The 15,170-nt window shown below is 31.4% G+C and overlaps 3 protein-coding genes across 3 annotated transcripts; 1 reads left to right on the top strand and 2 right to left on the bottom strand.

The window, feature by feature from the left end:
- Positions 1-3,174: 3,174 nt before the first annotated feature.
- LOC113855300 (probable mediator of RNA polymerase II transcription subunit 26c) lies at positions 3,175-6,340 on the bottom strand. The gene is made up of 9 exons (XM_027486885.1): positions 5,581-6,340; positions 5,418-5,486; positions 5,259-5,341; positions 5,026-5,099; positions 4,886-4,935; positions 4,756-4,789; positions 4,545-4,672; positions 4,262-4,346; positions 3,175-4,150 (listed from the first exon to the last, which is right to left on the bottom strand). The coding sequence occupies exons 1-9, from the start codon at positions 5,911-5,913 to the stop codon at positions 4,041-4,043; spliced, it is 966 nt and encodes a 321-aa protein (XP_027342686.1). The 5' UTR covers positions 5,914-6,340; the 3' UTR covers positions 3,175-4,040.
- A 3,819-nt stretch (positions 6,341-10,159) lies between these two features.
- LOC113854592 (probable mannitol dehydrogenase) lies at positions 10,160-13,594 on the top strand. Its single transcript, XM_027485685.1, has 5 exons — positions 10,160-10,296; positions 10,399-10,512; positions 11,564-12,074; positions 12,604-12,757; positions 13,096-13,594. Exons 1-5 carry the CDS (start codon positions 10,199-10,201, stop codon positions 13,296-13,298), a joined length of 1,080 nt encoding a protein of 359 aa, XP_027341486.1. The 5' UTR covers positions 10,160-10,198; the 3' UTR covers positions 13,299-13,594.
- Positions 13,595-14,536: 942 nt separating this feature from the next.
- On the bottom strand, positions 14,537-14,911 carry LOC113855689 (egg cell-secreted protein 1.4-like). The gene has a single exon (XM_027487319.1). It carries the CDS (start codon positions 14,909-14,911, stop codon positions 14,537-14,539), a length of 375 nt encoding a protein of 124 aa, XP_027343120.1.
- Positions 14,912-15,170: the final 259 nt, after the last annotated feature.

The following is a 15,170-nucleotide window of genomic DNA, read 5'->3' as shown; positions in this document are numbered from 1 at the left end:
TGATTTGAATGAGTCATTATTATTATTATAACTATCTCCTCGCACTTTTGTTTTCATCTTGATATCTGTTTTCATTAATTAATTTAAATATAATCTTGCCAATTCGTATAAAAAAAAATTCAAACTGAATAACGATGCTCTGCGACCAAAGCTAGTCTGATGCGGAAGTACACCAAATGATTTAGTTTACTAATCATGAAATCGTAGAAAATTACTGAATGTTTTAATGCAGAAGGATACCATGAGTTAATGAAAAGCACAGTCTAATTAATTAAGAAACTAGAAAGGAATGCGTATATTGAATTAATTTGCAGTTGCAACATAGATAGTCGAATATTGTAGTTTATGAATTGAGTGACCAAACACCACTGACCATGCATGCATATGTGGTTTTCTCTAGACCTAGTGTCCAAACTTTTTGGACTAATGGTCCCTTAAAACTCAAAAGAAAAAGAGATGCAACTAATGAACAAACTCCTATGTACATTTGTGATCCAAAAGATGACAAACATACTCTCACCGACCAAATTTCATTGGCATGACAAATTATACTTTTTTTCTTCTTCTTTTTTCTCAACTTGCTTTTAAAATTAAGATTAAAATGGGAAATTCCATAACAATATATAATTTCAATTTTAATTAATAAACATAAAATAATAAATAAAACAACCAAAGATAACAAAATCTAACATTTGGGGTATTTAGTGATTAAAAAAATTAAAAGGTACAAATATATAAAGAAGAAACATTTAATTTGCCCAATTTTCTAATATGAATGCTCTCATCATCGTATCATCACCACCATTCTTGCTTTTTTAATTATTATTATTATTATAGAAAAATAATTTATTGTAAGCAACTGCTGGGAAAAATATTAGTTAAGAAAACTAAAGTACAATTATTTACTAAAAATAAAAATATTTGATAAAATATATTAAATATTAATTAATTAATATCTGAAAGGAATTCATTAATTTCATGGTATTATTTTTTATTAAACATTAATTTAATTTTTGACCCAAAATAGAATAAAAAATATAACATAAATTTAAAATAAAACTAGTATTTTTGAAAAAAATATTTTAATTAGAAAATATTATATGCAGATTTAAAATTTTTCAATAATTAATTAATTTAAACATTTACTTTGAAATGAAAACATCGTTATCGTTGATTTATACTATCATAATAAACATCATAAGAAAATGAGCATTCATTTCGATCCCCAAATGTACTCGTGATATTGATTTGATCCCAAGAAAGGTTTACATCAATTTAATTCGTCAATAATAAAAAAGTAAGATGAGTTAGTTCGTTAATACCTATTTTATTAATGTATAATGTATTATTTTAAATATATAAATAACAAATTATTAAAAGTTTTTGTCTATCAATGTTAAAATTATCATAATTGAATTGATAAAATTCATGTTTAATAAAAAAAAATAAAGTATTCTTTTATATGTAAAATTATGGCTTTTTTTATTAAAAAAAATTAATATACTAAAATATGAAATTTTAGAAAAAAAAAATTACAAGTATATGAGAAATTTTCAAAATTGTGATTTTAGTGTTTAAATTTTTTATTTTTTTTAAAAATTATTATTGACCATTTTTTATACTTTATAATTTTTAAATTGTTCAATTTCTGATGCCAATTTTGAATTTCGTTTTTTTATAATCTTTTTAAAAATATCACATTTTAGTGAATATTTTAAAAACATGTAAAAATATCCAAAAAAAATTCATGTCTGGCTTTTGAAATGACGACCGTAGCTTAAATTTAGGATGAAGCTTTGAATCACTTCCATTTCTTAGTTTTGAATTTAACAGTGTCCGGCAATTAACATCAATAAGGTGAGATAGTAGTTTCCCAGCAGAAGTCAGCGAAGCCCTCTAAAGATTCTCCAAAACATAACTACTTATCTTTCCATACTCTGATCATAGTCTTCCCATTTCTGAGAAGGAAGTCTCTTCCCCGTGCCAGAGTTGTCCATTACCAGTATGAACTCCTCTATCTACCTGCCTCCCAAAAATTTTACTGCGGCAAGTAAATTCCTTTCAATTAATATATTTTGCGCCTCCCTTGTAAAGGGTATATAAAATAGAGATAAAAAGAAGAAGAAAAAGAAAGATATGATAAATAATATATTAACAAAATAGATACTACTATAAGAGATTAGAGATTGTTTTTTGGTCAACAAGAAAGTATAAAAATTTAATTAATTTTACGAATGTAGCCAGACTGAAAACCAGCTCTTTTACAAGTCTTTTTAATTTGCTTAATCTACTAAGCCCAACTCATGTTAGGACTGAACCTAGACAAGCCCAACCAACCTATTAAATGGACTGAGATATTAATATTTGCATAATAAAGGCTATATAAACTGACGAAAGTTCTAGGCTATATGCTAATAATTTACAGATATTTTGAAATGACATTGACATAAAGATTTCGATTTATATTTCTAACATATAATGTAGCTTAAAATTTGTGCTTTTACCATCCACCACAGCTGTTTATTTGTGTACGTGGCAGTAATCTTTTTAAATCATGATATGCAAAGAATGTATGGCAAAGATGTTAAAAAACATTATTTTTCATCAAACTCTTTGGTGTATTCGATAGCAAGAATTAAATCTTTGAAAAAGGATGTTTCAATCAACTTTTAATTTTTTTCAAAATTATCAATGGTACCATTTTTATCAAGAATCCAGTAATCAGAAGAAATGCGTTTATAGGAATTCATCCAAAAATTATCATTATAATTTGCTTTATCACAACATAATATATACATATATGTAAAATATAATATAACTTTATTAAGTTGTTAGAGCGTAAATGTCATCTTTACTCAATTTTTCCTCAATTATCAACTTATACATGTTCAACGAAAACCGCCCCCGCCCCCTTTTCCCAGTTCTACCAGGCCAAAAAGTCGGTAGTTTTAATCTTACGCAAATATTACACTAGAAAATTTTAATAATATAAAATATATTTTACAAGATAATTTAAAATGTATTATTCTTGCTTTCACAACACAAAATCAACTATTAAATTCATATAACCAAGTTTAACACAAAAAAAATGAAGTTTATTAAATATAATAAACTATTAAGGATTAGCAGAAATTGTAGCAAGAAGTAATCTAAAATTATAAAATATTATATTTAAAAAAACATTTTATGATAATATTAACTTAGTATAAATTTTTAACCAATAATATTTTTAAAATTGTATATACACATTGTTAAATTTTCTCCTGGACGGACCCGCATAAAAACTAATCAAGTCTAAGTGTAAGCCTAAAGCCGGCCCTGTTAAACGGCTGAAATACACTAAAAATTCGGCACACAAAACTAATGTGGGCAACCGAATGAGAAACCTCAAAAACGAATTTTTGGACGCAATGGGACATGGTGTGCAATGCTGACATGCACAATGAAGTGTAATGCGCTCCGCTTCATGTGTCGAGATCAGAAAGATCAGCTCACTACTTTCTACACAAATTATGTCTCAGGCCAGACAAGAATTGATTATAGCACCAGCTAAACTACCCCACGACCGGACCCGCGCTCGTGCAAATGGATAAGAGTAGGAAGTAGTCAACTCTTCACTCGCCTAGTTGGCTGGAATTGTTGGATGTGCCATTAAGATAAGAACAAAAACAAAAATCATGCTAAACAGTCTTTACTGGAGCACCAAATGGACCATTTACCCATACTCTACATGCTCCAACCAAAAAAGATCAATGTATTCGATCCCCTCCCCCTCCCCCCTCAAACCGCATTTTCATCTTCATTCTGATCCTGAAATCATCATGTGCTCCGTACCTAGCCCACATTTCATAAAAAACATAGTTTGGTCAATAATATGGAATTTTGGGGTTGATATTAAGTAAACAAAAAACCACAAGGGGTTTTTTATGTTGGGGAGGAAAAATATAAAGGGATCAAATGGGTCTTAGGATTATCCGGCATCACCCTCCCACAAAAAGCCTTTTTACACGCAACTCGCCACGTACATGGGTGATGATGGGTCACCAATGCCTTCCCTGACCGCTGCCGCCTTTGTTTTTTCCAAAGAAGGCATTCTTGGGTTTTGGTAATTCATGGAGGTCCATCACCTGAATAGTTCTTTGTTTTTTGGCTACACCCCCCACCACAGCACAGACAAAATAGCAGTCAGTGTATATATATATGTATCGAACTAACCAAAGAAACAATACTAAGCTAGTACGAAAATGAAATAAAATTTTACCATTTGCAGCCTCTTTGTAATTCTCTTGAAGCCGTTTTCTTGCCGAGGCAAGTCTCTCCGAATCAAAATTGCTCTCTCTCTGTCTCTGCAATCATTAAACAACGACTAAGACCATTCATACCGATGTTCCTGCATAAGCGCTACCCAACGGAGCTAAACTCCACACTTGCTGAATTATGGTTTTAAACTTATGTGATTTTTAGGACACAACCTTCAAATTTTAGCAGCCACATTTAGATGTCAGAGTCAGAGACTCCAAAAGGTTATAAATTCAAATCCGTACGTTTTGAGGAGGAGCTGGAGCAGGGACTGATGGTGATGGCGCGGATTTTGGGGGAGCTTCTTTGCGAGGAATTGCTTTTGGCTTTTGTTGCGCTTCAGTATTGATGCGCTCTGACCCAAAAATCCCATCTGTGAGAGCAGGAAACATGTTATTATATCAAACAAATCCAAACGGGACACGGAGGAAGATTGGAATCGGATGCTACACTCACTGTGTGGGTTTGGTGAGTACCCAAAATCAGGAATCTGCAAAAGGAATAGGAATATTAGAAAGCCAATTTGCCAAACAAAGCCTCATCTTACCATGGAAAAGCACTGAATGGTAAAAAAAAATTCCTTAACCTGACGATGCTCATTTTGTGGAGTTTTCTGCTGGGGCCAGTCTTCATCAGCTACAACACCAACATTTTCAATTCATCAAGAACTTAACTCTTTCAACAACAAGAATAAATTTTCCCAAGAGAAGATTAAGTCAAGATTACCCATTACAGCAGTACCCGGTGCTCCCGGTGTCTTCAACTTCACCACCCATTCATCTACAATTTCCTTCCACTTCCTGCAAACCCGAAAAATAAAAAAAAAACAAGTCAACGAAAGAAAAACAAATTTCATCAGCTGAACACTGAACTCATGCAATGCATTGCACACAAATATCAATCAACATTCATACTTCATATATTCGAAAACAAAAATAAATAAAAGCTCTTTCCAAAACCTGACAAGTAGCTTCACCAATCTCTTAACATCATTAGACGTATGCTTCCGTAACCGATTCACGTGCCTTCCAATGTCAGTCTCCTAGGGAATTAAATTGACATTAAATTAAAACAAAAAAAATTAACAATTTGAATGAAACTAAACAAAAAGATGTTACTTCTAACGCTTGGAATGTAATATCCATATCTGCCAGATTCTGTAACAGCTCCACCAACGAATCTTCAGACTGATAAAGGACAAATAAAAGCATTAAATCAATTAAACCACAAAAACAAATTCATGAAAAAAACACGTTAACTGAGAAATTAAACAAAGAAGACCTGGTGAGGGTCTTCGAGTTGCTCTTTAATCTCTAGAATCCTCTTCTGCTCGTCATCGAACAAGCCTCCATAAGGATCCTTTTCCTCATCTTCTTCCTCCTCGTCCTCCGTTGATGGACTGTTCCGCTTCTTGATTTCTCCATCGCCGGCATCGCAGTTCTGGCACCGAGGCGGCGCCGAAGCCGCAGTGTATAGACGCTCCACGATTCCATCTCTCCGGCGTTTCAATTCGTCGGCGTAATCGGCGGAAGCCACGGCGATTGCCGCGTCCATCAACACCCAAACGTCGACGCCTGCACTCTCCAATATGGATCGGAAATCCTCCGAATCCATATTCGAACCGAAACCAATGAATCTAACAAATGATTAGCGTATGCAAGAGCACGGATCCACCAGAGAAACAAACAAAGCCGATATCTATTCCCTTTTTTTTCGGAAACAGAAAAAAAAAATGAAGTGTGAGTTTTTTCGGATTGATCCACGCCCAAGTTGTGGATAATGGAAACTCAACGGAACAGAGAAAAAAGGAAATATATACTAGTATATTCCACCAAACTCCATTCTCTCTCTCTTATTTAGGGCTTATTCATATTTGGATGCATGTGTTTACAGTGTGGTGAGCAATAGCATGAGCATGACCATTTCTTTGGCGCGTGTCTCTCTCTCAGAAGCTGTTTTCTATTGTTGCTAATGCTGTGGGGAAATGGAGATGAACGGACAAAGGAAAAAGGGAATCTGTGAATTCAGATCAGGTCACCTCACGTAATAATAATATAATACTCATTTATAATTATTAGTATATCGTGTTTTTTTATTTATATCTTTGTAGTATTTTTTTAAAATTTAAATTTTGATACACTATTTCAAGTTAAAGATATTTCTAAAATTAACCGAGTCTTAAGATTCTTAATTGATTCTAATTTAAATTTTTAAATTTAAACATTAACATATCATATTGTACTAATAAAATTAATTAGTTTCTTTTCAATTTAATTTCTTTATAATTTTTAAATGGATTTGGGTTGGGGGGGTGAACATAGTTGGAAGAATATGGAGATGTGTGTAGTGGAGTTTTCGGCCACTCCGACATATCCAGGTAGGATTTGCTTCGTCCAATAATATAAGCAGTGAAACGGGGAATATATTTATAAAACAAAACAGGATAAAGAGAAATACGACACCAAAAGATACAACCAGTAGTGCTTTTTTCATTCTTTCCGTTGACACTCCCCGTGTCAATTTCTGACTCCCTTCCATCAGGCCCAGTTTTGTTTAAGGAGGAAAAGGCCCAAGTATTTTCTATTGTAAGCCATCTTTTTTCACATGTGTGGGCCTTCTTCGGACTTTAAATTGGGCTTACCCATTCAAGTGAAAGGGAAACCAAGAGGATGGGTGAGGTATGGACCATCCCGCATGTATTGGCCCAGGTTTTTAAATTATTGTAACTGCGATTGATTCGTTATAAACGTTAAGATCAACAAGTGAAGTTGAACAAAAAATAAAAGTGTAAATTTTAAGTTTGGATATGAAGAATGTAAAAAGCCTTCAATTTTTTTTGTTATCATATCATGGACATCAAGCAAGACCTAAAATTTAATAAAATGATATATTGTAAAAGAAAATAGTCGTTATAATAATTAACAATTTTCAGTAAATTCGTGATTAAATGATGCAGATAATATATGTATTATATATTGTAAATTCACTTTAATTGATTTTTCATGCATAAAAATTAAATTTTTTAAATGCTTAAAATCATCTCTGAATGTCTTTTGAAATATGTTGAAGAAAAAATAATCCTTGTGACTGAATTAATGGCTCTACCTGACTTTGCTTGCGTAGCTATGGCGAAGTGATGGGATTGGGTGGTCCGCGGCGCCCTAACTAACTAACAAGCTATTGAAAACAACATTTATAATTCCAACTACTTATTTCAGTAGTTATTTCTAATTCGTTCGGATATTTCAATGCATTCATTAGTGGATAAATATTAGGACTAGCTCTTATTAGTGCCTACTGTGAGATGCCCCAGTCACAGTTATACGTTTGTCAAAATATTTATTTAAAATAATAAGAAAATAAAATATGTTACGTTATGATTATGTGATAACAGATAAAAAAAAATAAAAATTATTCTCACTCTTTTGCGCGCAATACTGTTTTTATTTTTAAGAGATTTTTTTATTATCTTTTATTAACTTTATTATACAAAATAGACAAAAAAATACTTAAATAGAAAAAAAAATCATTTATGAATAATGAATAAACCCTAAACCATAAAATTCAAATAAGTACATTGTTTTAAGAGAGCATGCAGTAATCAGTCATCCATTGATAAAATAAAATAAAATAAACCAAAAAGCATTCATAAAAAATGTTTATTAATTAAATGATTAATGGGATTAGTTAATATATTGATTAATTATAATTATAATTATAATTATAATCAATGAGCATAACATTTAATAATTTTTAAATATTTTTTATTAATATAAGATGTCATTACTTTTTTTTAGTAAAGACTCTCAATCTTTTTATAATTATTTAATTGCGCAACAATTTAAATAAATATATAAATATTAATATTTTTTAATGTTTATCATTTATATACAGTTATCTAATCAACACTTGTCCTGTCACCTCTTATATTAAACATATTTTTACTCGAAAAATTCTATAATAGTACGGTGAGATGGCACTAATTCTTCTCATATATGTATACATATACACACTCAATAAAACGAAGACATAAAATATAATAAAAAAAAGTATTGAGTCAAGGATAGTGAATTAGTTTACTATAATTAATATAACATGATAATGTAACATTTAGTTACATAATTATTATTTAATATAACCCTTTTTCATTGATTTAATTACATATCATAGTTGATAAATATGTGCATTTAGTTTTTCGTTTGTATAATAATAAATTTTTTTTTTTTTACTATTACGAAAGTTAATCATATTTTTAGGATGCATCCCGGCTATCTTTCGTGAAAGCATCCGAATAAAAGAAAAAAAAATCAACCATCCATTGATAAAAGAAAAAAAATCAACAAAAAATAACTAAATGTATGCTCAACATTTAATAAAAAACCATTAAATTAATTACAACTACAAATAATAAGCATAACATTTAATTGCATTGTTGATATTTAATAAATTCTTAAATAACTTTTTTAGTATGATAAGTCATTCATTTTTTGGTAAAGATCATTTATCTATTCCTAAATTGTTTAAATTAAAAATATAATAATGTGATATTTTAAAATGATCATATAACTATTAAATAAAAATTAATATTCATTATTTGTGTAGTCAATTTTTATCCTTTCACCCCTCACGTGAAAAATAATTTCACTAAATAAATCTTCTGATTATGTGTATCAGTCATGGGAGCATAAGCATTGATAGTATGATGGAGGTTAGCTCTTTTAGCATTCCCCCCCCGCCATGTATACAGAGCTTGAATTAGTGACCTTAAAATCAAGCATGCACTTATTAATAAAAAAAAAGTTCTACAAATTTAAACAAAATATCGTTAACTATAACATTTATTAAAAAATCCTGCATAACATTATAAAAGTTTTTTCATTTTGATTCATTCATAATTTATATTATCGGTGAAAATTACCATTTTCTATAATAATTAATTTTTAAATAAAATAATCAACATAATTTGATTATTTTATAGTATATACTTTATATTTTAATAATGTATTAAATTAAATTATATACCTTTAACACACAAAAATTTGAATTGATATCCACATTAATTATATTTATTGATATTGAGATATTGGTAGGTTGATATTTTAGTCACTAAATCAGTCAAAAAATAAATAGCATTCATCTGTGTCTTTGAATACAAAAATCTGTGCATTGATTATGTTTATTAATTGTGTTGTTTGTTGATATTGAGATGTTGGTAGGTCGATATTTTAATCTTGAAAATATCATAAAATTAAACAGCATTTACTTGTCATTATCAACGAAAATTGTATTCAAACGAGTGGACCAATTTTCGTTTAGTAGGATTCTGTCGTTTTGAAAGGTGAAGTGAATTCGATTGTTAGCTCAAAACATACCAGTCTTATTAACTAGTGTATATAAAAAAATTATCATAATCTTTATTAAAACAATATTAAGATTTTTTTTATAAATCATTATTTATGACTAAAAGATTGAGAAATACTAATAACACACTCTTTAATATATTTTTATAAATCAGTATTTATAATAAGTAGTTTATAATAAAAAATATTTTTTATATTTAAATTTTTTTAACAATTATAATTAACATTTTAATAAAAAATATAATATAATTTTAATTATTTAAGGTACAAAATAAAAATGTTAAATTTTTATTAAACCGTTTCTTAATTACTTGAACAACGCTCCTAACTCTAACGGCACTAATTAGTGTGTTATAAGAAAAAGAGAAAAGGACTAATAACAAAGTAAAAGATAAATTGTTTTATTAAACCCCTTTTTGGGCCCCTATGTAATATTATACTTCCAAAAGTAGCAAATTCTTTCACTATATAAACCGACCATGCCATTGTCCACTACAACATCACCGCCAAAGCAGAACAGAGCAACAAGAGAAGAAGACATGGCAAAATCTCCACAAACTGAACTCCCTCTCAAAGCTTTTGGTTGGGCTGCTTCAGACACTTCTGGCATCCTTTCCCCTTTTCATTTCTCCAGAAGGTTTATTATTATTATTATTATTATTATTATTATTATTATTTATCTCTCATTATAATGCAATAGAAATGAACTCACTCTCCTTCCACGGGCCCCTATTCGCAGGGAAAATGGCGACGATGACGTCACTCTCAAGATTCTTTTTTGTGGGGTTTGTCATTCTGATCTCCACACTGTCAAAAACGATTGGGGTTTCACCACTTACCCTGTTGTTCCTGGGTACAATCTTCTTTCTTTTGTGTTCTACACCCATCGTACAACTGCATCTTATTCTCATGCAATTTCATTTAATCCAACTCTTAATTTTTTTAAACCCTGTTTTTAATTATTTAATATTTCTTAAAGTTACCACCTTTTTCCCTATATGCCCATACGTGATCCGGTTCTTTTGTTTTTGATTATTTGTTCATTGACGTTTCTTTTGCTTAATCATTTTGCGTACCCTGAAAATAGAGATGGGGTTGTAATATAAATATGCCATCTTACATCATTGAGTTTGAATGTGGTGGGACAGACTCATATTCTTTGCTGTTCATGAAAATCACGTTTTTCTTGATCGTTTAACCGTCCACAGTTTTGTTTTGGGATTTGGATCTCAATTGTTAATCCACTTAATTTGTCTTTGGAATTTGGTGTAGTAAATGTAACAGGGAAGGAGAAAGGCAAATGTTTACTAGTACAGTGAGTTAGGAATTAAAAGTGAGATTGTTATTGAAAAATATTATTATTGCACTACTTTCTATTGTTTTTTGATGTATTTTAATGTAATTTTTAAGTATTTTTTTCGTTTTTGTTTTTTTACTTTAAGGGTACTTTGTCGCGAGATCAAAAGAAAAAAGAATAAAAAACTAAACCCTTTATAAAATAATCTGAGCGCACGTTTTGTTTTACATCATCTCACATACACTGTGTGTATATTATATTTATCTCACGTTACTTTAGATATGTGTCGTACAATTAAGATTTGGTGGATGCCTAAAATAATGAGACCATATGCAGAAACAATGGAAGCAAACATGGGGTTATGATTCTTTAATTCTCGGGAGCAAAAACTTAAATCTTTTAGTGCTGTTTTTTGTTTGTGGTGTTAATGATGCAATTTTTTTTTGTTAAATTCATATAAGTAAATTAATTGACTTTATTTTAAGTTTCTAATCCTTGAGTCATATGTAATAGTTTAATGCTTACATGCGTTTGCGCAATAGTCAATCCTGAGATCAGGACAATTTTGTGTTTAACATGAATTAACTTTTGTGATTGTGTTTTTTAGGCATGAAATTGTTGGTGTTGTGACAAAAACTGGAAATAATGTGACAAAATTCAAAGTAGGTGATAAAGTTGGAGTTGGTGTAATAGTAGATTCTTGCAAGGCATGTGACAGTTGCCAACAGGATCTTGAGAATTACTGTCCCCGACCTGTGTTTACCTATAACTCTCCTTATAATGGTACACGAACTCAAGGTGGTTATTCTGATTTTGTGGTTGTTCACCAGCGTTATGTGCTCCAATTTCCTGAAAACTTACCCCTTGATGCTGGTGCTCCATTGCTGTGTGCTGGCATTACTGTGTATAGTCCAATGAAATATTATGGGATGACTGAGCCTGGCAAACACTTGGGAGTGGCAGGGCTTGGTGGGTTAGGCCATGTTGCAATCAAATTTGGTAAGGCATTTGGGCTGAAAGTTACTGTCATTAGTACCTCCCCAAACAAGGAAGCTGAGGCCATTCACAGACTTGGGGCTGATTCTTTCCTTGTTTCCTCAGACCCTGCAAAAATGAAGGTAAATGAGGTTTCAAGACTAAAAAGCGTTTGAAGGAACTTGTTTTTATCTGTTCTGGTTTTGACATAGTTAGGATAATGATATTTTTATGCTACTGTTGGGCGTATCTGGCAGCAAATAATTTGTGCTTTGCTTGTTATAAATTAAGATTACTATTTTGCAATGGTGGTCTTCTATTTACTGTTTAAAAATTAGTTTGTTGACGTATTTCTCAAGTTATTAATAAATAGTGACTCAGTAGCTGTAGTCTTTTATAGATTACTATTTTGCAATGGTAGTCTTTTATTTTGCAATGCTCCGAGTGATTTAGCAGCTGTAGTCAATATTAGCCATGAAATATCTCAACACAAGAAAATCTCTCTTCCTCAGCTGAATCAATTAGATGGGCAGCTCTATTTGAGCTCTTTAAAATACAAGAAATGAACTTTGGTCTGCTTCTCCATGATAATGAATAGTATAATAATGGATTGATTGGTCATGCAATTGCTCATAATGTCCTTGTAATTTTTTATAAATTTTATTTATGCAGGAAGCTATGGGAACCATGGACTATATCATAGATACAATTTCTGCTGTTCATTCTCTGATTCCACTGCTAGGCCTTCTGAAGCTGAATGGGAAGCTAGTCACTGTTGGGTTGCCTAGCAAGCCGCTTGAGCTGCCCATCTTTCCATTAGTTGCAGGTAAGCTATCAACTATCTCCAATATGGTAAAATGTAGTTTAATTTCTCACTAGCAATTAACCACACAAGGCAAAAATAACCTGATTTTAGCACAAGGTGTCCCTCATAACACCCAAAGGTGGAAGATACATGGAGTGTTATGTCCACAAAAGGAGTGCTAGAAATACACTTTCTACCATACTCTTTTTAGCACATTTTCGTAGTCAAATAACACTGTAATATGGAATGAAACATTTCTTGTGGCATAACATGTATACTTGAAACATTGAGCAGGTGCTGTTTCATTGTAAATATAATATGTGGATTTGGTCAATAAAATGTCTAAATTTTGTGTGCAGGACGGAAGCTGATAGGGGGAAGCAACTTTGGAGGGCTAAAGGAGACTCAAGAAATGCTTGATTTCTGCGGAAAGCACAACATAACTGCAGATATTGAGCTTATTAAGATGGACCAAATAAACACTGCCATGGAAAGGCTTAGCAAAGCTGATGTCAAGTATCGCTTTGTCATTGATGTGGCTAACTCATTCTCAAGTTTGTAGAAAGCCAAAGCCACCTTTATTCTCCAACTCTTGGCATGCCATGCGAGGCCTTAAATGTCTCGGTATTTTGGGATTATTTTAAATTGCTATTAGATGCGCAACTTTATATACGAGAACATCCTCTCGTCGATTAAATTACTTTGGGTTTTGAATTTTATTTTATTTTCCCTCTTATCATTTTGAAGTCCTAGACTACGTACGCCTTTTCCATTTTGGGAGTGAATCTAAGTCGGCCATTCAAAGTTTTTAATGCTACCGACATTTTACCATCAAATTAATTTTTCAAATATTTAAATATTATATTTATTCTTATAGAGATAGTAATTCAGAGTAATATTTTAATATTATTTATTATATTTTAATCTGGTAACAATGTTAACCATTGTATAATTATTTAAGAAATAATTCATTTTTTCGGCTATTTTCATTTTTTTTAACAGTTTTATTTTATCTTTTTGGTTCATGCTGCGCGACATAATGGCACGTCCCAGTCCAACCGGCTATTGTCGGAGATTCTTACTCCGTTGGACTGTGGACCAAGTAAGTTCTTCTAAATGCAAATGATTTGTTAGCTAATGCATTTTAGTGTATGTGAATATTGTCTGTGTAATGTTAATGGTATATTGCTTTCTGACACGATATTTTATAGAGAACTTTGGTCAATTGTGTATTCTTAAACATAAAATAAGTGGAAATTATTTGAAACAGTTTAACTTCACATTTGCCATTTTAAGTAAGGAGTTTTTATTTGGAGTAAGCAAAAGTTTTAGGATCTAAATCCAAACCAAACTATTTTTGGCAAAAATTTATGATAGATTTATAAATCACTTAGTAACCAATTGTCATGAGTAGTAGAAGATGGATAAAGAAAGTAAACTGTATTCTGCACACATAACTTAAAACCAATAGCATAGAGACTATTACCTTTTCATATTACATTTTTTTTATAATTTTAAAGGGCTAATCGCCATTGTAAATTAGCAAATCTACAATTGCCGAAGTTATACGTTGCTAGGAGTTTGTATTTTACCACATACTGAGAGGTGTTAAAATGGAAGAAACTGAAATTATCTAAACAAGCTACACAGATAATTTAATATCATTATTCGACTTACATGGGAAAGCATGATTTACTCTTTTAAGAGAAAGCAAATAGATGCCAAAGCAGAAAATCAAAGCTTTGTTCGATAAGACATTGAATATTTTTATTTAATTTTAATCCTTCTAGATTGGTTTACCTATATTGGAAATGGCGTCTCCTCTCCATCAGCAGCAGGGGCTGGAGCTGGAGCTGGGCTTGAAGTAGCCGCATCACAATAGGCACGTAAATAATGAGCTTCATGGGCCGTGATGCCCAAGGAAATGAGTATTGCGGGCCAGCATTTATGGGTTATCACTGTAATGGCACAGCAACAGTTGGGCCCAATATCAGCTTGACCATTGGTGAAGAAATGCAAAATCTCATTAGAACAAGATTTTAACTCAATGAGGTGGCTCCAGCAGTCCACTAGGTCTTGTTTTGGATTATTAATCAAGAAGTCCCTTGTTGCTGTTCCATGTGCAACAAAGCATGAAAGGGTCAACAAGAAGAATAATCCATGTTTGAGAGCCATGAAATTGATGCCTTATTTTGTGACTTCAGAAATGACAGTGACAATGACAAGGAAAAGCAAAATTACACAACGATGAAAACCTCTTCTTGTCTAACTACTTATACTTGTTACAAGTTATCATTATTATTTATTCCCATTTAGTGTAATTGAATAGTGCTTTTCAATCAAAGCAGTGGCATGGCTGATTAAAGGAAATAATAATGGTTAATAGGTCCTTGCAAAACCGTAACTGCTTGTGCCAGGGCTTAGCATTGGTCCA

This window comes from Abrus precatorius, unplaced genomic scaffold, assembly GCF_003935025.1.
Source record: "Abrus precatorius isolate BTA unplaced genomic scaffold, Abrus_2018 Scaffold11, whole genome shotgun sequence".
NCBI classification, from domain to species: Eukaryota; Viridiplantae; Streptophyta; class Magnoliopsida; order Fabales; family Fabaceae; genus Abrus; species Abrus precatorius.
This window is presented reverse-complemented; position numbering and strand designations above follow the sequence as displayed.